The sequence below is a fragment of the Megalopta genalis genome, chromosome 5 (assembly GCF_051020955.1).
Source record: "Megalopta genalis isolate 19385.01 chromosome 5, iyMegGena1_principal, whole genome shotgun sequence".
NCBI lineage: Eukaryota > Metazoa > Arthropoda > Insecta > Hymenoptera > Halictidae > Megalopta > Megalopta genalis.
The window spans coordinates 9,621,173-9,643,706 of record NC_135017.1 but is presented as its reverse complement, the minus strand read 5'-3'; the positions used below and the strand labels follow the sequence as shown (position 1 = coordinate 9,643,706).

General features: G+C 49.1%; 2 protein-coding genes across 20 annotated transcripts in view; one reads left to right on the top strand and one right to left on the bottom strand.

Annotated features, from left to right (window-relative positions):
* The window catches only part of LOC117220943 (uncharacterized), a 162,209-nt gene that overhangs the window by 7,088 nt on the left and 132,587 nt on the right, over positions 1 to 22,534 (top strand). The gene's annotated exons all lie outside the window — the stretch shown is intronic.
* On the bottom strand, positions 259 to 10,193 carry LOC117220946 (uncharacterized). 3 transcript variants are annotated; one of them, XM_033471437.2, is made up of 10 exons: positions 9,621 to 10,193; positions 4,332 to 4,402; positions 3,911 to 4,259; positions 3,380 to 3,560; positions 3,238 to 3,275; positions 2,947 to 3,141; positions 2,531 to 2,867; positions 1,912 to 2,456; positions 1,188 to 1,839; positions 259 to 1,035 (listed from the first exon to the last, which is right to left on the bottom strand). In XM_033471437.2, the coding sequence occupies exons 1-10, from the start codon at positions 9,641 to 9,643 to the stop codon at positions 661 to 663; spliced, it is 2,766 nt and encodes a 921-aa protein (XP_033327328.2). In that variant the 5' UTR covers positions 9,644 to 10,193; the 3' UTR covers positions 259 to 660. The 3 variants fall into 3 exon arrangements, with proteins under 3 accessions (XP_033327328.2, XP_033327326.2, XP_033327327.2); XM_033471435.2 differs by having other exon boundaries at positions 2,947 to 3,275; XM_033471436.2 differs by having other exon boundaries at positions 2,549 to 2,867; positions 2,947 to 3,275.

Here is a 22,534-nt window from a genome sequence, read left to right as displayed (position 1 = left end):
TAAACGCCCCCGCATCAATTCGTCGACTATCGCTCAGCCAAGCCTGGCTCCTTCGCTTTCCTTCGCAACTGTTCTCGCTAGAACGATGTCGTCGCGATGTTGGACCTAGGACACGAACGTTTAAGACCTGAACCAGCTCTGAACTTTCTTCTTTTCCTAATCTTCAACTTTCGAATGATCCTTAGTAGCCGAGACATAGTCTTCGATCTAAGTTAGGGGAGCCAGTAGCCTAAATCACGAACATCTGATGAACTACTGCTGCTGATCTGGTGTTTTCGTTTTTAAATTGGCCATCTAGACTACCATCTATCTAAATATACCAGGATCCCCTACAATACCGTCGCATTCGTTCCAACGAGAACACGCTTAGCCCCTAAGAAACGTTGTCTGTCCCATCAGAGACGCTGTTAACCGTCCGTTGCAGGAGCGGGTCTAGTCTGGAGATAGGTTATTCACAAGGTCTGTAGAACAGGCCTACAGACTTTGGGTTATTCGGTAGCAGCGCACTCCGACAGCGGACGGTTATTATACCGGTGTCTGGGGTCCCGTCAGCCGCGCTCCAGTCAGCTCAGCGACGGTTATCGGCGGAATGTAGGTGTCTCGATGTTTGGGGGCGCGTTTTTGATCATCGAGCACCGAGTCTAGGCGAATCCCGGCTGCCTATTCCCGGGAGACGATCTGTCCAGGGCGTCGGGGCGCTATCCTGCGCCTGGGGGCCAGCAGGCCACTCAGTCCACGCGTCTCCTCGTGTCTCGTGCTGGCCGCGGTGCTGGTTTCGGCAGATGTCGCCTCAGTCGATTCCGTTTCGCTACTGGACGACTGCGGTTCCTCGGAGACTTCTTCCTGGCTGGTCTGCACTACGGGCGCTTCCGTTACCTTGCGCCGCGGTAGCAAAGGTGACCTCCTAGCAGGCAAAGTCACCGGAGACCTGGTCGTCGACTTCGGGTGCACTTGCAGACGGTTGCGGTTGCGCAGCTTGTTTAGGGGATTCACCGTCGTCGACTTGGTCGGCGGCGGGCTGGTTTCTGCTGGCGCCTGTACAGGACAAAGGAGATTGAAGATCACCGACTTACTGGGAGTGTTCGCCGAAGTATGTCAGCGACTGACATTTTCCGAAAGGCCATTCGGTGAAAGCGGGGCCTACCGATAGCGCTACTGACTTTTGTTGGAATTGCTGAAACACTCACTTCGTGGGTCTCCTCCTCGGTGCCCTCTCCCGCAGGCTCTTCTATTGAAGCTTCTCCCGAAGTGTCCGCAGGCACAGCTGGCGTGGTGGTGCTGGTAGTGGTAGGCTGTCCTGGTTTCTGTCTTGGATTCAATCGGACTCCGCCGGGCTTGATAACTGGTGGCCTGGCTCCAGGTACCGGAAGTCTCGCTCTGACTGTGGTCTTAGGGGCAGTCGTGACAGCCTCTTGGGTCGTCTCCTTAGCAGTCTCTTTGGAGTCCTGGCTCTCCTCGCTGGTGTTCGGCGCCGTGGTCGTTGGTCTGCCGCGACGTCTGTTGAGGTTCAGCTTGTTGAACGTTGGTCTAGGCACGCCATTGGTGGAGGAAGTCGATCCGGCGCCATTCGTGGGCGAGCTTGTGGTTGTGGAGATGGTTGCCCTGGTTGTCCCGGTACCACGGAACCTTCCGCGACCATTTGTGGTAGACGGTCGTTCAGCATGGACTGAACTAGCGCTCTCCTTTTGCACAGCATCCTCTTCCACAGGCTGCTTGTGACCTGGTCTTGCTCTCTTGAACCCGCCATTCGACCCGTTCCCTCCAAAGCGATTTCGGGTACGCTGGGTAGGCTCTGGGGACTCGGTGGTGGTTGTACTGCCGCCTCCGTTCGACTTGAATCTAGTGGGAGGAACGCGTGTCAAGGCATAGGGTCTACTATGTACTTTGAGGGACTTAAACCCTATAACTCACCGGTTACGTGAGGTGGCCGGTCCACCTAGTCCAGGCCTCCTGAACTTGCCCCTTCCAGCAGCTTGCGTAGTAGACGTGGGGGCTTCAGTGGTGGTTGTAGTGGTCGTTGTCGTTGTAGTGGTGGTGGTAGTTGTAGTAGTAGTCGTTGGTTCGGCCGTCGTGGTGAGATCGACGGTCAACGTTGTACCGGTGGATTCAGTGGTAGCTGCCAAGTCGGTGGTAGTCGGTTCCTCGGCTAGGGTAGTCCCATCCGATGTGGGTTCGCTACTGGAAGCCTCGACCAGGTTGTTCTGACCCTGCTGCACGAAGGCGTACAAGTCCAGAGCTACCTTATCCATGGCTGATGGGTACTCTGTCGTTGGACTGTCGGTAGTAACAGAGGCGGTGCTCGGGGAGGTCGAGGAGGAGTCCTGCTCCTCCGAGTCCTGTTTCTCCAGGGAGCCTCTCTCCAGGGAACCTCTCTCTTTGCTTCTTTCAGCAGAGGATTCCTCTTTGCTTTCTGCTTGCTCGACCGATCTCGAGCTGCTCTTGGTCTCGTCTTCCACCTGGACGAAATTTACGAACGGTATTAATCCACTATTGTTGGTCCGGGGATCTGTACTCTGATCGCGAGACGTACTATCTTTCGATTATTCACCTCGGATGACGGCGTGCTGCTTATTGGTCTCCTCCTGGTAGTGGGAAGAGGCGAGTCGTCTACTTCCTCTTCCACTGGCGCAGGCTCCTGGACTCTATGTGGTCTGCCTCTACCCTTGCTACTAGTCTTGTCCTCAGCCTCTTCGTTCGGTGTTACTCCCAGGAATCTGACAGGACCCTTAGGCAGCACTTGAGGGAACTCGGGCCCCTCCTGATGGGTCCTGAAGCTGCTCGAGTCCACCAGGTCCAGGCTAGGTCGGGGACGGTTACCACGGGTCCTCGAAGGTTCTGTGGTACCCGTGTTGTGGTTCGATCTGGACCTGTTGGGTGGAAAACGGGTTCCCAAAGTTTGCTTCGCAGATACTTAAGCTACCATCATTAAAGGGAATTGCTTGTTACCTGGGTGGGAACCTGGTGTTGGCAGGCAATCTTTCCTCGGAGACGTCTTCGGCCTCGGTTAACTGCCGTCCCCGGTTCCCGTTTCTGTTCGGTATGACTTCGTTGCTGGCTGGCTCGACGGTGCTCCGTTCCACGCTACTGTACTTGTTCCTGTTGGCGGCGGACGATCCGCCGCGCCTAGGCGCGGACGTCGTCCTAGAAGGAACGTCGTGAGAATTGGTGACGGAAGAGTCCGCCGAACCGGCCTTACTTTCATCCTCGTCTTCATAGTTGTAATAATAATATACGTACTCGTATTCGTAGTCCTTGCCGTTCGGCCCTTTCTTTACCTGGAATTTCTCAGTGGTAAACGAGTGTCTCATCTAGGTCTAATCAGGCTACTTCTAGGTCTAGCTAGGTTACTCTAGGCTATTCTGCGTGTCGGCCTGCTTACCTGGATTCTCGAGTTCGTGCCGGCCGGAACTAAACTGACGTCGCTGAAGTCGCCGAAGTTGCGATCTCGGAACGAGGTCTCCTTGCCATCGTCACGGATAATGTTCACCGGGACGAAGTCGAAGCCGCGTGCCTCGCGAGGCGTCGTCAGCAACGGCATCATGGTCGTGGGGTATTCGTCGCTGCAAAAGTAAATATCTCCTCATTGCAATCTCCGTGGCGACATCGAAAAGACCAGGCAGAATTAACAGCAGAAAAAGCCTCGATGGAGCTAACAACGCAAGAAGTGCAGGCCGTGGTAGCAATTAAAGCGTAGCCGACAAAGAACCTGCGCGTCTAATCTATATCACGTAGAATCATGAAGAAGTGGACTTTTACTTGCAACAAAAGCAATCTGTGTCGAAACCGACCATTACTTCCTAAGTATCGTGTATCAAACTTTCTGTAAGATTTACTCTCATACGAGAATGTTCGCGGTAGTTAAATTATCAACAGTTGCCTGTGCAAAAAGACGATCGATTGACCAATTTACCTGACGCGGACTCCAGGTATGACGGAATCCCTCTGACCTTCGGAACGCGACCTATGCCCGTCACCTCTCCTGACACCGTCTTCCTGGAGGACTCCAGTGTCGCTGAAGTTCTCCAGCTCCACTCGCACTTGCCTCTTCGCGTTCGCTTTCTCGTCCTCGCCGAAATCGAACCGGCGTACTTGGTCCGGCTTCTTATCAAAGCTCTCGAGTCGCGGCACCACTTTCTTCGCGTGTTTGCTGTCCTTCGAGACAGCCCTGCTCTCGACGTCCACCACGTCCTCGTCTTCGTCGTCGTTGAACTGCGTCCGCCTGGCTAGGCTCTCCGGCAGCTTGTGAGATGTGACAAATTCTAGGGTACGAAGACTTGTCTCAGACGATGGATCATATGGAGACAAGGTTGCTGGGTTTCAAGGATACTTACCTTCGATTTTCACCGGCTGCTTCGTCTGAGCCTTGTCCTCCGCTAGGACGCTAGCGAGGACGCAGCATAATCTGAAATGGAAGACGAAGCTGCTTGAGATTGATCTCTAAACTAGAATTTCTAAGATTGGGGGCTCTTCGGGTTACTTTCTGGGTAGTTCAAAGTCTGCTTCCAAGTGGACATGTGCCTTGATAGTCTTTCCGAGATGACTATGATAGCTCGAGGTTAAGTATAACGTTCTAGGCAGGGTTCTTCAATTGGACATTGGATACGAGTGTTTTCGAATCGAATGGAAGGTGCATTGGGACCATTGGCAGGTCGGTGTGTCTATTCTCGAGGAAATGATCTCGACAATCGTCGAGATGTGGAGACACAGCGCAACGTTGGCAAGGCAACGTTCGCCACGGTGAAAGTTTGCGTCTGGCTGAGACCAGCTGGAAGCTGCAACCAACTCGGCCTGTTCCCAACGGGCCGGTGCTCGATTCTTTCAGACCACTTTAATCACCCGATTCGATTGGCCTGCATTAATGTCAAACAACAAATGCACGGCTCCCGACCCGTATTCCAGTTTGAACGATCCGGCCAATTTCAGCAAATCGTAACATTTTAATCGAGTGACCTGGACGTGTTCGCTCTCATAAGCTTCGGCCACAAATTGACTTCGATGTTGCGAACTTAATGACTCCTTTCGACGAAGCGCTTTCCAATGGGCGATTAGAAAATTTAATTAAAATCTATCACTGTATAATGTTTAACAGTGGTTCTTCCAAAAGATGAAACTTTCTTGCGCGCGAATTTTATCTCGATTCGTTAGGTTCTCGTTTTTCTCGTATTTCTAATGGTGTCGCAGATCTAAGTTAGCATTCGCACGAGACACGTAGGAAAAATGTCGGCCATTCCCGTGCTCGGTGCGGACGATTTTCGAGGCGGCCAAATAATTTGATCGAAGGAAAAAGTCAAGGCCGTCTAGTAGCCTGCCTCGGGACACACGAGAGCGACCTCGTCCTCGTTCTCCTCAAGGTTGCTCGACCGGGTTCGCCAACGGGCCGAAATTCGGTGAAAATCGGTAGCACTTCTCACGATCCGTGATCTGCGCCTCGATCTCGTCGATCCTTTCATCTCGCGATCGATCGTCTCGCATTGGAAAGCAACAGCGACCTTTTCGGAATTCGTAGAAATTGCAAAAACATATTGTTCGCGTCTGAACAAACGTGTAAAGGGTTAAAGCGTTCGTTTCGTCCGATCGAACGGAAGAGTACGATAGCGAATCGATTTAATGGCGGCGCGCACCCGCAAGGTCGATCGGTTACGATCGATTACCTGCGACGAAGGAGAGCGGCTGTGTAAAATAAAGGCGAATATCAAGGGCTTCTCGTTTCTCGGATGATTGTTCTTTTTTCCCCTCAGTTTCGCAAGCTCCACGTCCTTTGCCTTTCAGGGAAGGTCGTTCAGCTTCTCTCTTTCTCTTTCTTTCTCTCTCTCTCTCTCTCTTCTTAGATCTGTCTCTGCCATTCTCTCATTCCCTCTTGTCTCTTCGATAGAAAGTCGATGGGTTCGCGGACCCGAGCCGCGACATTTACGAACACGATCGAAAGGAACGGTAAATATCCTGTTTGTCGCGCGCTATCTCGTCGCGTTTCAATATTCCAGCATATTCCACCTTATCTCCGACCGACCGCGACGAGTTTACTCGTCCGATTCCGTTCACCGATTTTACTATCCAATTTTCCATTTATTAACTAGCTAACCTTCCGTCGATTTATGTTTTTGTAATTGAATTTGACCTTCTTCTTCCTCAAAAGCATAAATTATATCAGCAAGGAAATGTGTCGTTACGTCAATTCTCAAGTTCATTGGTAAGTCGCAGGCTGGGTTCTGAGCTAGATGAATCGCCGGGCGATTAAATTGATGCGCCGGGATTGATTCTGTATTCTAGGGATCGTTTTCAATATCGCGAATAATTGTGAATTCTGCGGACAATTTTTAGTCCTCTGTCTGACTGGAATTCCGTGGCTAATACCGATTTTCCGCGACTAACACGGAATTCCGTGGTTGATTTAGGATTCTAGGAATAATGCTGAATTCCTCTGGCTAATTTTGAGTTCTATAATTTATTTTAATCATACAGAATTCCTTGAACAACTTTTAGGTCTACGTCCACCTTTTAACTGTGTTGGGATTATGGAATGGAATTGATTCTAATTCTTTGCTTTATTTTATTCCTTTATTGAGAGAAGGTATATGAGCGAATACGATCGAGCGACCAAACTCTACTGAGAGTCCGGTAAGAAGAAACGCTTCTTTTATACCATTTTTGGGTTCGTCGTGTCCACCAATCAGAGACGTTTTATTTGTCGCGTTTTACATTGTATACGACCAATTTAGAATTTTAACACTAATTCTGAATTCCCCGGGATAATTTTTAATCGATTAAGTAAGCCTAAGTCCCAATAATAGCCCATAATTCTTTGGACAACTTTCATCCTCTTCTCTACCTCCAAACTCTATAATTTAGACTTTCCACAACTAATTCCGATTTTCTCAGCTCTAGTTTTGCGTTTCGCAATGAATTCCGAGGTCTAAGAACACCTCAGTACTCCTGTTTTCTCACACCCACCCGTGACTTCTACGGCTAATCTCAATTTTCCGCGGCTAATTCCGAATTCCGCGATTCTTTCGAAACCCCAAGGCGTAATTTCGAATTCCTTGGCTCCAGTATGGTGCCAGGCGGTTATGATTCGCGGGCGATCCACCCGCGCCTAGAACGTACATAAAAGAAGAGGCTGTTCGTCTCCGAGAGGAATTCCTCGCGATTCCATATGGAGAAAGCCGCGTCTCACGCGGCCATCTACGTAAGCACCGCTACTACGTGGGCATATATTCCCCGCAACGCGCCGGTACGAAACAGACACGCACGTACAAGCGCATGCCCGCAAACCGACTCGCGCAAACGTAGACCCCTCGCTTACGTAACGCGACACAACATTACCGCGAGACTCTATCGCAAGTCGGTAAATATTCGTGCGTTTTTACCTTCGGTTTCTTTTACAACGGTGGCCATCCCGTTGCTAAGACCGCCGGGCGTTAAGTGTCAGCGTAAACACCGGGTTCGGAGGATGCAACCTTTCGATCGGGGAAACTTTCTATTCGAACGCCGAAAGGAACGACTCGCGTTCGCTACGGTCGCGCGAAAGTCCACCCGAGGATCTCTCGCGGTTTTTCTATGCGGTTTCTACGGGAACTGGATCGGGGTTCGATCCACGATCCACGGATCCACCGGCTAGATCCTCCCGCGGTGCCCCGTTGGGCAATCCGAGGCTCAAGGAGAGCCGCTTTCTTCGCTCTCGCCGCGAAATCCGGGAAAGAGCGGGGCTAATCACTGGTTATTCATTCTTTCTGCCGCTAATTTCCTCTCTAATTAAGTCCCGCTTAATTGTCGCCTACTCCTGATTATGAGAGCCGGCCTCGGAATTCAATTAGAAATTGATTTTAATCCTCAAGCTCGAATCCTCCTCTCGAGATCCTTTCGTCACCTCTCTCAGATACTATCTGAGACTTGCATACTTATTTGTTCGCGTATGTTTCTGTCATAATTAACCCTTCGCGCTTCGAGGCCATTTTAACTCGGAATCTAAAGTGTGAAGACATTTGTTTCAATCTACAGCGTTTACATTTCTTGTGCGACTCTTCTTATTTGATGCATATGATACGACCTGTTGGTTTTTATAGAATAGTATAGCAATTTTCGCTATAATCGAATACAAAAGGTTAAGACTGGACTTATCGAGCCCTATAATCAACTAACTTATGTTGCTTTATAACGATGAAAAGACTCTATATTTATATCTTACGCCATTTTTATTATAATGCATGTTCGAATAAAGAAATTGATTCAATCGTTTCTCAAGCATGAATCTTCATAATTTCAACAATTTCAAAACAAAAAATGTGAGACCGACCATTTGATCGACGATGGTAGGTTCAATATTAATTAGTAGAGCTAGCTAAAAGCGATTGTCCTCTAAAAATTGCAAGATCGCATTTATCATTCTACAAGTTTTACTACAAAATATATCCAAACAAAAAAATTTGTACATTCTAATTAATTGTAGAATATAAAGAAGCTATAACCCGCCATCTTGTAGGGTTTGCTAGTTCCAATGTTAAAGTGATCTACTCCAATGAGTAAAGTATACTTGGAGTGAAAAAATGGACGAACATTAACCAATTATTCGTACTTGTTTTTACGGGGAAATTTATGTTTTCGGTTCCTCTGTACGTCGACTCGATTATGTTAAGCTAGCGTGAGCACGTCCGAAACGAAACCGAGAGCGAGATCGAGAGATCCCGGCCCATTGATCGCTCCTCGGACCGAGACCGGTTACGACTTTTATTGGACGGTGTCGTGCCACCGAGTTACCCTGTTCTCCACTTTTTCCATTTCCTCAATTTTCATCTTGGTTCGCTCGTTTGTTTGCATTTCTATTCACACTCCTGTGCATTTGATCTTGGCTCGATCTTGGCAACTTGGCATACTTCGTACGAACATCTCAGTGTTACGTCTTACTTTCATAGAAAATTTCCATTAGCCAACAACGTTCGACGCTTTTTCTGTAGTATAATAATCGTCGATCTTTGATAAGCTTCGCCACGATCTGATTTCGTTCGATACGAACTCTTTCGTAGAAATTTGTCGTCGGCCAACGTTCGCCGCTTCTCTCCTACCACGATAACCATCGACGATTATCCTCCCTGTCTTTTTGCCAACGGAAACCGCAGTTCGATTCTCGCAACGTCCATTTCATCACTCCCTGTCCAAACACCGCGCGACACTCGCGTTTTTCGTGTACCCCGATCAAAAATCCCGACCATAATTCACGTGCCTCGAAACGGCAGTTGTAACACGCGAGGAAATCGATCGCGATTGCGATAGCCTGCGATTTCCGATTGGGAAATGGGACTTTCGATCTGCCGCGATCCCATAGATCAAACATTAATCTGTTCGTGGAAACACTGATTGGCTGCGGAATAACTATTCCACCGTTGAGAATCGGTCAAACGTCGCGTATACGACCGTAGATCCGGTCGCGACACCGACGACGTGAAAGGTGCTCCACGAATAGCAAACTTGTCCCGTGCGCCGACGTGAGTCACGATCCTTACCCTAATTCGTTCTACCAAGAAAAATCCGCTAAAGAGGATCGTAAAGAGCTCGTGAAATTTGTACGAAATCTGATGCGGACGCACAGGCTGTGTCTGGGCCGGGGTTTAGTTGAATCTGGTACTCACAGGAGCGCCGATTTCAGCCACATGTTGACGGGCAGGTCCTGTTTCAGGTTCTCGTTGGTCCTTGTTCTTCCTGTTCCGTAGTCGTGGACGGTGTCGCGAGCTGCGCGGTAAAACACTGCGAATAAGACCGATGCGGTTCGGATGCGGTTGCGGTACTGCTGAACAAGAACACCGATCAGTATCGTCACCGGACACTCGCGACCATCGTCGTCTCCTCTTCGCTTCTTCCTCGATTTTTCACTGGGTACCCCGACGTCCCTCTGTCTCTGCACTCTCACTCTTCGTGCTCCGGTTCCCTAAGCCGGGACGAGCCTAGAGAGCGTGTGCTGTGTCTGTTGTCTGTCTCTGTGTGGGTGCGCGTGTACGCCCGCGGCTGGCCCAGCGACAGGGGGACTACCTCTCGGCCCAGGGAAAGAGAGAAACGGGGCGACGACGACGCGGTGGCGGGAAGACAGAAACGAAACGAAACGGAAAAAAAAGAACACCACTCGTGTTCCGAGCGCGCGGAGTAAAAGTAAGAGGTAGCCGAAGGACGTGGTGAGGGTATGAGAACGGCGGCGAATGCAGGCCTCTACTTATATGCCACCCACCACGGCCACCTGGAGCACACCCCACTCGAACCATGAAAACTGGACACCACGTAGCTCGAGACACTCGACTCGATGTACGCGTGTCGGGATACCGACTGTTTGGTTGGCTGCTGGGCCCGCGAGCTGCTTAGATCGCGGGGCCCGAACACGGTTCAGGAGAGATCTCGCCGCGTCTCTGCCCTGCCGTGGCCTGGGCCCGCTCTGGAGACATGCAGGGAATGATACCTACGCAGTCCGCTGGGAGCTGGGAACACTAAACGGCTTACAACTGATCCCAAAGGTATTATTTTAGGGATCTATACGCTGTTTGCAAGCGCGACATTTTTCGTAGTTGAGGACCACTGGTCGCAGGGACACAGAAGATTAAAGGTTTTGTGGATACTTGGACCTGGAACATCGACAGATCCGAAAGTCCGACTTGATTCTTGAAATTCTCTAAAATTGAGAACCTCTGTCTCAAAATTTTAAGGACTCTTGGGTTAGGAATGGTATGAAACACATAACTCTATCTAAAAGTCTGAATTTGGAGACCTGGAATCGTGAAAGACTATAAAGTTGAGAATCTCTGTCGAAAGGGTCTTAAAATTGGAGACCTTTGAGGCCCAAAATATTAAAAGTTCCATGGGTACAACCTGAAGTCTGATTTTGCAGACTTAATATCTCAAAACCCTTCAGTCCCCAAAATCTCGGAGCCTTCACTAAGTCCCAAATTTGTCCCAAGTCCCAAAATTAATAACATTCCATGACCGAATTCAGAACTTCCACAGCCTTGAAATTCTCCAGAATTGAGAAACCCTGTCCGGACAAGCTCGGCAAATATTGGAAGAAATCGAGACTGTAGGGACATTCGGGCCCAGGACTTAGAGGATGACGTAGCCACGTGTCCTTGCCTTCGATCGAAGCCATCGACGTACGTTCCGAAGTCGTACGAAGTTCTTAGTCATCGGCTTCGGTTCTGCGAGCAAAAATTTGATCCGTTTTTCCGCCGCGTTCTTCGCCCTACTATCCCTGATCCGGTCGTTCGCTGTTCAAGGATCCTCGAATTACGCGCCCGGGAATTCCAAGGAGGTTTCGAATCGTTCCTTGATCGACGCAACCGAACTTTCACGAATCGCGTGAATCACATGGCTCCGCCGACCGCCGCTCCTTCGATCGAGGATGATCGTTCGTTAGATCCGCGAGACTAGATGATTAATCAAGCAGGTCTACCGTTAAAAATACCGCGGGTACATGTGACAATCGATCGGGAACCAGATCGAAACAGAAACTGAGCAAGATGCGTGGCGTCGAGTCGTGTCAAGTAAATCGGGTAAGTCGGGTAAGTCGGGTACAGTTACAGAGAGGCTGGGCACATCGAGTACACTGACTGATACATCGACAGAAAACAAATTCTATGAAAAATAGATTTAGACGAGGCGAGTACGTCGGGTACGTCGGCTACGTCGGGTAAATTTAGAATTAAGCCGGGAAGGTCAAGAACAATTTATACATGCATCTAGTGAATAATCAGTTATAAAATGAAATTAACAATCGATTTAGTTGAAACGTGTCGGGTTGTGGCGAGTACGTCGGGTACGTCGGATAAATTTAAAATTAAGCCGGGAAGATCAAGTACAATTTATAAATGCATGTAGCGAATAATCAGGTATAGAATGAAATTAAGAATCGATTTAGTTGAGACGTGTCAGGTCGTGGCGAGTACGTCGGGTACTTCGGGTATCATCAGAATTAAGCCAGCTACATCAGGTACCATCCGTGGATGTATCTGGCGAATCGTCAGGGATCGAATCGGGTAAGTGACAGAGTAAAATGATCGATGTCGGGTAATTCGGGTATGTCGGGTAGGTCGCGGTTTCCCGCAGTGTCGTACCTGTTCAGCAGCGAGTTTTGCAGGACCAAGACGAGCCGAACGAGACCGCCCAAGGCCGCGAGGAGCGTCGCGACCCTCCGTACCCGCCACTACTCGGGATAATAAAGACAGTTGGCCCGAGTACAGGAAAGGTTCTGTCGCGAGTATCGTCGACATTGTTCCGTGTCGGCGTCTCGCATGCCTGCTCGATAAAGGGGCGCGCTCTCCTTGCCGAGAGAAAGTTCTCTCCCGCGGGGTACACGCGCGTGTCAGCCTCGGTGGGTGTACCAGCGTGCGCACGCCTACCGATGCTTTTGTCCTTTGTCAAAAGATCGCTCGCGGCTAGCCTCGGGCGTTATTCCCGCCTGTATCATCCGGCCGCCGATCAAAATTCTACGCTCCTCGCGGTCTAGACCCGAGGAACAAGCTCCGAGTGAGCCGCGAGCCGCATACTAAGCAGCCTGGCTCGGCTTTGGCAGCGGGAAGACGACGCGGCATTAAAGATACAATCCTGACATTTCGTCCCCGAGTCTCGTTCAGAGACGTTTTCCAGAAAGTTCGTTGTTAATTGGACACGGAAGATTCGGCGAGTACCGTTCCGGGCGCGAACGATCGGTTCAGGTGTTTGACGCGGGCCCCGCGACACCACGCTGCCGTGGATCGATGGATCGCGACGACTCTCGACGCTCGATCACGGATCGCTGTACGGTTGGCCTGGCCTGGGCCTAATGGGTCGACATTCTTCTTGCGCAACGAGGCGTAAAGACCTTTAACGCGGCTGCCTTCTGGTTCTGGCCGCTGCGCTCCGCTCCGCTCCGGGCTGGATGGTTTATATGATTACGGAACTCGGGCCTTTGCCGGGCCTTGACACCTGCGACGCGCAGCCGTGCCGCGGCGGGAACGTTATTTAGAACGCCGTGCGGAATTGTTTCTAGAAACAAGACTCGAGTGATGTGGGGATTGACTCGAGCCGGGTATGCCGGATACTTCGGCCGAACGGACCTACGCAACAGTAGATCCAACGGGATGGGTAAACGCGCGGGAAGAAGCTCGCGTTGAATAGGTCGGGTTGGCCGGGTACATCGGATACATTAAACGGATTGGATAAATTGGGAAAGGAAGGAAAATTCAGACGATGTTCGCGAGCAGATCCGCCTTGAATGAGGAAAAGTTTGTGTCGGGTGAGTCGGGTAAGTCAGGTAAATCGGGTACTTTGGGTATACTGTATAACAGTTTGAACAAATTGAACGAGAAAGGTGAATCATCTCGATACTTGATTGTAAACGAACAGATACCTTTTGTATGTGGAAATACTTGTGTTGGGTTGGGTACAGAGGGTACATCTAATAACGGGTAAGTTGATATATCTAAGCAGACAGCTTTCCTATGTCGGAAAAATTGTGGCGGATTGGCCGAGTACGCTGTGTGCACCGAATAAATTGAACAAGGACCGTAATAAGTGGCTATAACACTTTCTTGTACGTCGTAAAGTCTGCGTCGGGTGCCGCGGGTACAGCTGTCGCGAATTTTGGCCGTGGCAGTATGTAAAACTATGAGTGGTTCGTCCGCTTTCGCCTGGATTCCGAACGTACCCTAAATCGCGGGCCGAGTCCGCGATGGTATCGCGATGATTTTTGAAATGTTCTGCGTCGTCCCCGGGCTCGAAAGCGTATCGAGAAATCGCGTGAACCGTAAAGGTCGATTGAAATGCGGCTCGAGTCCCGCGAAAGTGCAGTCAAGGTTCCCTCATCCCGAGCACGCGTCGGTTTCTCGCTCGAATGTGCCGATCCGCACGAAATCCCAGCGGGTTCTAGCCGGCTCGTCGGACGGGTCCGAGATCCTTTGTCCCGGGGCCGGACGAGAGGGACGCGTGCCCACACGAGAGAAGCTGTTTCCGAGATGCGTCACGTCGCATTCCGGCCTCGAGATGCGTTTTGCAAGCGTTCCGACCGTTTTGTACGCGAAAAAGTATCCCGGGATTGCGAGACGGTCTCTCGCGATCCTGATCGAACGGGGAAGAACCGCAACGATATCGCTCGTTTACCGAATCGTTTCGTAAGCCTATTTTCTGCATGGCTTAACAAGTGCACCATTTCCCTCGGCGGATCTCCCGGCCGTCGTTACGCGCCTCTATCAAAAGACTCGTAAAGTTACGCGGGGGACAGTTCCGAGCACCGACGAAACGGTAGCCGTCTAACCGTAATTTTCTGGAGGTGCACGCTGCACCTGCGTTCACGGGTGCGCCTCAGTCAATGGCCGGCCGTATTTAGCCTTCGATTTGTACGCAGAAGGTCCGCGGCCGCAGCGGATATAGTAGGCGCCCGGCTGAATGGTAATCGACCCGCGCTTTAAACGACCGTCGTCGGTCTGGTGCGAGATAAGGCCAGATAAGGATCTGCCGACACCATCCTTGGAATACGGTAATAGGACGGATCATTGTCGTTCCTAATTACAACGGGTCTTGAATGATTCTTAAGCGACTCAAGCTTTTGGTCAAACGAGGAGACTAGGATTATACAGGGTGTTCAAAGTATCGGGATACAACCGGCAAGGGGATAAATTGAGTGCATCAAGTCCACTAGTAAACTTTCTACTTAATTTACTTGATTTATCCGATGTACCTGACATACCTAATTCAAGCCTTTTCTCATGAAAGAAGTGATAAATTGAGTACGTCAAGTCCACTAGTAAACTTTCTACTTAATTTACTTGATTTACTTGATGCACCCGATGTACCTGACGTACCTAATCCAAGCCTTTTCTCATGAGAGAAGTGATAAATTGAGTACGTCAACTTCACTAGCTAACTTTCTACTTAATTTACTTGATTTACTTGATTTACTTGATGCGCCCGATGTACCTGACGTACCTAATTCAAGTCTTTTCTCATAAAGAAAGTGATAAATTGAGTACGTCAAGTCCACTAGTAAACTTTCTACTTAATTTACTTGATTTACTTGATGCACCAGATGTACCTAATTCAAGTCTTTTCTCATGAAAGAAGTGATAAATAGAATACGTCAATTCCACTCGTAAACTTTCTACTTAATTTACTTGATTTACCCGATGTACCTGACATACCTAAATCAAGCCTTTTCTCATGAAAGAAGTAATGAATTGAATACGTCAAGTCCACTAGGAAACTTTCTACTTAATTTACTTGATTGATACCCGACATACTCGATTCAATTTCTTGACAGCACATTAAATATATGTCAAGTTCGCTAGCAAGTTTTCTACTTAATATACCTTACGTACTCGATCTACCCGACGTACCCGACCTACCCAATTCAAGTCAAGAAATCTGCCACATTGTCACGCGCTACGTAGACTGTCATAACACGCCCACACCCTCGTTTCTCGGAGCGCCGCTTTCTCGATCGCGATCCAGATATCGTTCGAAACTAGGACCCGAAGGTTACCTTTCGAAAATTCCAAGATCAAGAAGAACCACCGCCGAAGATTGTTTTCCATCGGATCGGGGCAACTTACGGCATTCCGATCCGGTGTTTGTCGATCGGCGACGAATAAGCGATCTCGATCACGTCGCCTGGGAGCGTCCAGAGAAAGTGAACCCTGTAAAAGCGAGTCGAAAAGCGATAGAAAACGGCGGAACGTCTTCCCGCCGCATTTTTCCCGTAATTGCTCGTGTAATCCGTCCCGATCGCGGTGTTACAAAGCAGAACGCGGACGCGGCTCGCTTTCTATTCCGATCGCGACCGAGTACGCTTCTTTTTGATCCCCGATGGATCCCTCGATCGCGTTTCCACGGAACAGTACTACGTTGCTGTGATTCTAAGTAGGCTCTTCCACCTTTCACGCTTCCGATCGCGGCGTTACAGAAACGTGCCGCGACTGGAATCACGAGATCGTTCGCGCAAGCGTCGGGCATAGTTGAAAATCTGCGTCGAACGAGCCACGATCGACGAGCGTGTTTGCGACTTCTTTTTTTCTCGAGGAAACGGTGAAATCGTTTCGATGACGCTTTGCACACGTGCTCGCAGATACTTGATCTGTAGGCGTGAATTTTCATAAGTCGACGAAACAAACGTCCTAGGACTATAATTATCGAGCGTGCCGCATTTGGAATCGGAGTTCGGGTTAGGGCAACGTTTGGGAGTACATATGTCGCGCGCGAACGAACGAATCTGCCAGGACGAAACTTTTCTCATGCGTTCGCACGTACTTGACAGCTCGGCACATATTCACCCGACTCGTTTCACCGAAAATTGTGCCGGTTCTCTGTTATTAATTAACGAGACATCGGTGTCTGTAAAGACGAAACTCGAGCGACGATGTATTGAGCAATTCTCGGTCGATTTTCGCAGGCTCGCTGTTGCGAATCGGTGTCGCGTTTGGCGCCACGCCCAGCGCATCCAGGGTCAGCCGATCACTTATCGCCGGTGGCCCGAAAGGGGCCGGTGATCGACGATTCGCGCGGCAAAGTCACGGCGCCGCGTCGCGTCGCTTTGGCAAAAATAAAAGATCGTCGCGGCGCGGCGGCCGGGCGAGGCTGGATGGAAAAAAAAGGCGAGAAACGAAACGGAGAAGGTAAAGAGAGGCAAAAGGTGTCCGGGGGGACCGGTTAACCGGTGGCAGACAGGTGGGAGGAATCGACACCGGGAGGAGGCTTACTTTCCATGAAATTCCTCGAGGCGCCTCGAGAGACGCCGTCGCTTTCGTCATCGCTCGTATCCAACGAAATCGAAAACTATTATCATTCCTCGCGGCGGAACACCGGCGATCCTCCCTATTAACGGTACTAGGCCGTTTCACGTTTTTTACGACCCGCGAAACGCTTGCTGTGCCAGCGATTAGTATTCTCGTTTAATTGCGGTCTAGTTGTTCTGGCACAATCAGATAAGCCGCTAATAATTTTAATTAGCCCGAAGTTTTCCTGAATACACGTTCCATCGATCTTATCGTTGCTTATTGCCGCTTGTATTACGGTGCTTCTGGTTAGAAATCAGCGCACGGAACTGCCAATTTTTCGTCGGCTCTCGTTTTTGGGATCACCCGCAGAACTTACGGTTCATCATTTCTTTTCAATAGCCTGCTAGAATTCGAGATTCGATCGAATACCTTCGGAATTGCGTGAAAGTGATGGCAAAATTAGGACCACCGTTTTTGAAACACTCTGCACGATTCAAGTTTCGACTGCTTCAAAAAATACCCGGTTTCATGGACGATTTCTGAAGTGTCCTCAGGTACAAAGAACCTTTAGAATCAATGTGCAGTGATTTGAAGCTTAGTGTTACGATTTTTGAATGTCCCTGTAGAATTCGTGTCTCGATTGCTAGAGAAAACGTTAGGATTCGCGGAGGATTATTAAAATCATCTCGATTCAAGAAGCAGAGACGGAGTCTATTGTCTCGACGAACGAAAGTGGCGCCAGTTGTTTTTTCTTCGCGCCTGTTTTAGACTCCGGTTCTCGTTTGTCCTTAACATTGAACGGGCTCTGATCGTGTTCGACCTCGCGATGGGAGGACGTTTTGCAACTTGGAGATTTCACTTCGATATTCTGCATTCCCGATCCCACCCGATCTCTGTCGCCCATTGTGCTCCGCTCCGTAAAACAGCCCTCGAAACATATCGCGCCTCAATTATCGAGCAGTCATTTTAAAAAGCAACCTTCAAGCTTCAAATCTCTGGCAAATTCTGTCATGAACAAAATTTTCTGACGATTTTGTGAACGGTTCTATTTACACTATTTTCGAGTAGAAAAGGGCATACACTTTTCCCTTCGTTATTTCACGGAAACATTTTTCTAGACGAAATGAGTTATGGTCTGCGAAAGTACAGGGTTCAAGCTTCAAAATGAGACCAAGTTCATCATCGTACGATTTTTTGTTACAAAGTTGTGCTAGTTCAAATATCAACGATTTTTCGAAAATTGGTACTGAATTCTGCAGATGAGTTTTGAGGACATTGCAGCTCTAGAAGTTCGTCGATCGCGACGAAAATTTTTCTGGACGAAACGAATTATGCTCTGCGATAGTAGAGGGTCCAAGCTTCAAAATGAGGCCAAGTTCGTCGTCATACGACTTTTTGTTACAAAGTTACCACTAGTTCAAATCTCGACGATTTTTCGAAAATGTTTACCGAATTCCGCAGATGATTTCCGATGTCCGCGTAGATCGCGAAGTTCTCGATCGTTCTCGATCCTAGCGGGCGGTCGATCGGTTTCGAAAAATCGGCCTGCAGCGTCCGCGGGCAGAGATTCCGATCCGGGCAGGTTTCGCAAAACCGGACGTCAACTTGACCCACATCGATGTCTACTGTGTTGCCGAGGATGGAACGACCTTAACATTGGACACGCGAGCGTCGTAATGATCGAGCGATCGAGCACCGCGATATACTCGTCCACCGTCGCGTCGCACGGGACGTAGAAAAATCGCAGTCGGCCTTAGACCGGTCCCGGATCGCGGTTCGGCCGCGCTCGTCTGATCGGCTCTCGATCGATTTTCGGGGCGCTTCCTCGCGAGATCCTTCGCCGCGCCTGGGACGGACACATGATATCAGGGAAAGCGAACAAGGATTCCTGTACGGGAGAAAGTCCTTTCCGCCGGCTCGCCCCTCGCCCCCGCGCGGCCGGACGCTACGTTTTATTTTCGATCGGCGTTATCGCGGCTTATTCGGAACGTAATCGTCGCCGTCCGGGTTCGTTCGAGGCCGGTCGAGACCTCCGCTCCGATCCAGTTTTGCTTCCATCTTGCAGCGAGGTTTGCTCGCCGGTGTTGAAATACTTAGATTGTCTGAAGAAGCCGGCAACCAGGAAGACAATAAAGTGCAAGGAGCGAGCCCGAACAAATGAAACACAATTACCGGAGGCTCTCACGAGCTCGTGGGGGCGTGTTCCCTTGGCACACGCTAAAATGGTTAAACTGCATTGAAATGCGTTAGCGATGGGACTGAGACGCGCCAATGTGGCGCAGAGACTCGGAGGACTTTGAGGCAGGGCTCGCAAGATAGGCCTGGCAAGACCGGACTCTCGAGATAGGACTGGCAAAATGAAGATGGTGAAATGGAGATGGCAAAATGGGGCTATAAAATTGGAGTAGTAAAGTAGATTCAATTGAATCTAATTCATTTAATAAGCGGGAAAACCCTTTGTAAGAACCGTTGCAGAGTCAGTCGCAGGTAGATTGGGCTCGAAGTATTTGCTGTATAACCCTCGCATGGCACTGTAGTGACCGGTGGCCGGATCTCGCACGACCCATATTCGTTTCACTTCCATCGATTTATTTATTTTTCGATTATTGCTGATATTGCCACAAAGAAGGTATTAGGGAATGAGAAACTACTCTTTTTCATTTATAATTAATATTTATTGTGTTTCCTTACGTGCAATACATAAACGTCACCGCGGACTCGACCATCGCAATGCGAGGGTCGCTACGTTGAAACAGGAAGAAAATATCGAACGCTTCGCAATAAAGTGTTCTCGCGATTTACACAGTTCGGTTCGCCATAAAGTTTCGCCTGCGACATTAAAGCTCAAGCGTCGCACGGCAAACTGTTACGGGTTTCACCCCTTTAAACCGAATTACCGCCGATGCAAAAAAGAAAAAAAGAAACACGCGACGCTTAGTTTTACGAGTACTACAGCATAGGTGAAAACGAAGAAACTCGGAAGGTGACACTTACCCGGTGTTCCTTGTAAGTCCAGTCGAAGCGAACTGCGCCCCGAAGCTAATGCCCCCGGTTCTAACGAGCCCATGAGATCGCGGAGTTGAAAATTCGAAACCGTCTGGATGTCTGCGAAGAGAACCCCGAGGACTACGACCAGGATCGCTGCCATCGCTGCTCGTTACACTTCTCGACGTAATGCCAAGTAATACCCTCTCGGTTGCAGTTCTATAATCGTTTCCTCGTTTCGCAATGACTTTCCGTTTGCGACACTGGCGCAACGTCTCGCGTGCCCGTCTCGCGGATCTTCGGGAGCCGGTATTAGAAACGAGGCGGAGAGCGAACCGGAGAGAATGAGAGAGAGGGAGAGAAGCAGAGCAGCTTTTCGAGGCAGCCCTGCGAAATTAGCGAGCCCGGTCTGCGGACTTTCTAAAATTTAGACAAGCCGCGACGCGCTTTACGTAACTTCCTTCCGGCGACGGAGAGCCGCTTTCCAGCGGCGCAACGTCGTTCTCCGTTCCCTCGCGATCGCTTGCAATTATTTAGATTATTCTGCTCTAACGGCGCACACTCCAGTTTCCAGACGGCTAATCTCTCTCCGCGGCGCACGATCCCTCTTGGCCTTAGCTTCTCACGGTCGCCATCTTCCCGACACGACGCCGCGCCGCGCCGCGCTGCCCCGAAAACGTCAGTCACCCAACAGCCCCGCTGTTTTATTCAAACGTTTCTCTTCGATGCACCCGGGATCAACGAAACCTTCTTCTCAACGATAACACGAGCAAAATACACGTTCCTCGTTGCTTGGCCATTTTCGTACGATCGCGAAATCGTTTGGTCCAGCCGAGTACCCGAAGGCAGTCCAAATCGATTTTCGTTTAGATGCGATGTGCGGGGTTGCTTCGAAACGATGTTTCGATCCTTTCCCATGGAGATTTTTAAGCTTTTGATATCGCAAATGAAAGCCAGAAGATCGTACTCTTTGATAGATTCATTTAAGTTTGAATAAAAAATGTCGATATCGCGGTGGAAATTGAAAAGGTGCAGACGATTCGAAAGTAGAATCTGCGAGCGTGGGATTGATTCAAAATTATTTTTCGATGCTTTCCCATAGAGATTTTTAAACGCTTTATATTGCAGATGAAAGCCAGAAGATCGTGTTTCATGATAAATGTATAAAGTTTTGTAAAACATTTCGATATCATGTCGAAGATTGAAAAAAGCCCCTGCTAATATCCAAAAACATAATTTCAGTATATGGAGTAGATTTGGATGAACGTTTCATTGCATTCCCGCGGGAATTTTCGAACTTCTCGGGTCTCGAATTAAAGCTGAAAGTTCGTAGTTTACGACAGAATAATTAAAGTTCGTAGAAGAATTAACTAACGCATAAGACATTTTGAAATATCCACCGTTACGGCCAGTTAACCAAATAAACAACAGATACATTACCCGTATAACTTTGTTAATCGATGTCAATTATTTTAGCAGTTATTGTAAACAAAATTGTCCAATCAAGTTGCAGTTTAAGGATACAAGGAGATCCCGGTTTATTGGAATCTCATTAACCGCAGAAAATTTTGAAACACTGCGTACGCTGTTGAATGCCGAATGGCGCCACGTGGACGAATAGAAAGCGCGCGATGATCGCGATGACGGTTGCATCGATGTCGTCGACATTACCGAAAGGTCAGCGCTGGGTCGCCTCTCGCAGCCTTTAACACCTTGCCTGCAGGTGCGTTGTCCTGGAACCTGGCATAAACATGTCGCAAGTTCCACAGAGACCTGGACAAGTTTTATTTGAAATGAAAAGAAGAAACAACTGTTTGAAATAATTAATTTCGAACCGTTATCTTCAACGCCGTTGTTTGAAGATAAAAAGTCAGACATTGAATTATAATACTTCGTCATATTTTATTTCGAATACGACAAGAGAATACTCGTTACACGAGTATGCTTCGAGCGGGACTCTTTCTTCGAAAGGTTCATCCTTAAGAGATTTTCATCTGGATCCATCTGACATCGTCGCCAAAGGAAATAATCGTTCCACCGATGCGGAAGATTTATCTTGCAGTAATGTCGCATCTCGAATAATTATTTGAGATAATTATTTCGTACGATTCTAAGAGAAAATAACGTGTTGCTAATGATAATATCTCTAAAGTCATCGCAGCCATGGAAACGATTACGAAGTAAGATAACATGCTATCTAAAATAATATTAGAAATACTGTCGTTTCAATTGTGCCTAGGTCCGACAGCATCCATTATGCAACAAACCTCGTAGCATTCTCGATCAAATAAATTGCCTCGAGAAAATTCCATGTTCAGGCATCGCTTCTGAACTTCTATCTCCCTCAACGTGCATTTCTTTAGAGCAGAACACCGCATCGGATAAATGACATTGCGGATAATTCGCGCAGAATGTCGGCAGGGGATTGCGGGAATTTATTAGAGTTTCGCGGAACAATACGCGAGAGGATCAGCGGATCCGCGAGCGAGGAATCGCGCTCGGTTGTTCGCGTTGCGCCGTTACGAAACCGCCTGGTCCCATGCGCGAGGAAATCGTGGCATAACCTTTAGCATAATAATGGTAGAAGCTCGGGCCTCTCCGAGTTTCCACTCGAGACAGCCGCGACGGAGGTCGGCAGAAACGGGAAATCATCGACGGAATGCCGTCGTCCAAGGATCACCGGTCGACGATTCCGCTCCTCGATCCTGCGGCCTGCTCTAAAACCTTCGAAAATCTATCCAGACGCAGGCACAGACACAATGGAACCTCTGTTCAGTCTATCCTCGGCCAAATTTCATCGAAAATTGCGATCAAATAGCTGTTCTATTATGCGAACA

Bases quoted from the DNA above. Each gene is read 5' to 3' on its own strand.
- LOC117220946 (XM_033471435.2), bottom strand. From the start codon at position 9,643: ATGTGGCTGAAATCGGCGCTCCT. The intron at 4,260-4,331 runs GTAAGTATCCTT...TTCGTACCCTAG, and splicing joins GCAGCCGGTGAAAATCGAAG to AATTTGTCACATCTCACAAG. The intron at 1,036-1,187 runs GTGAGTGTTTCA...TGTCCTGTACAG, and splicing joins CCGAGGAGGAGACCCACGAA to GCGCCAGCAGAAACCAGCCC.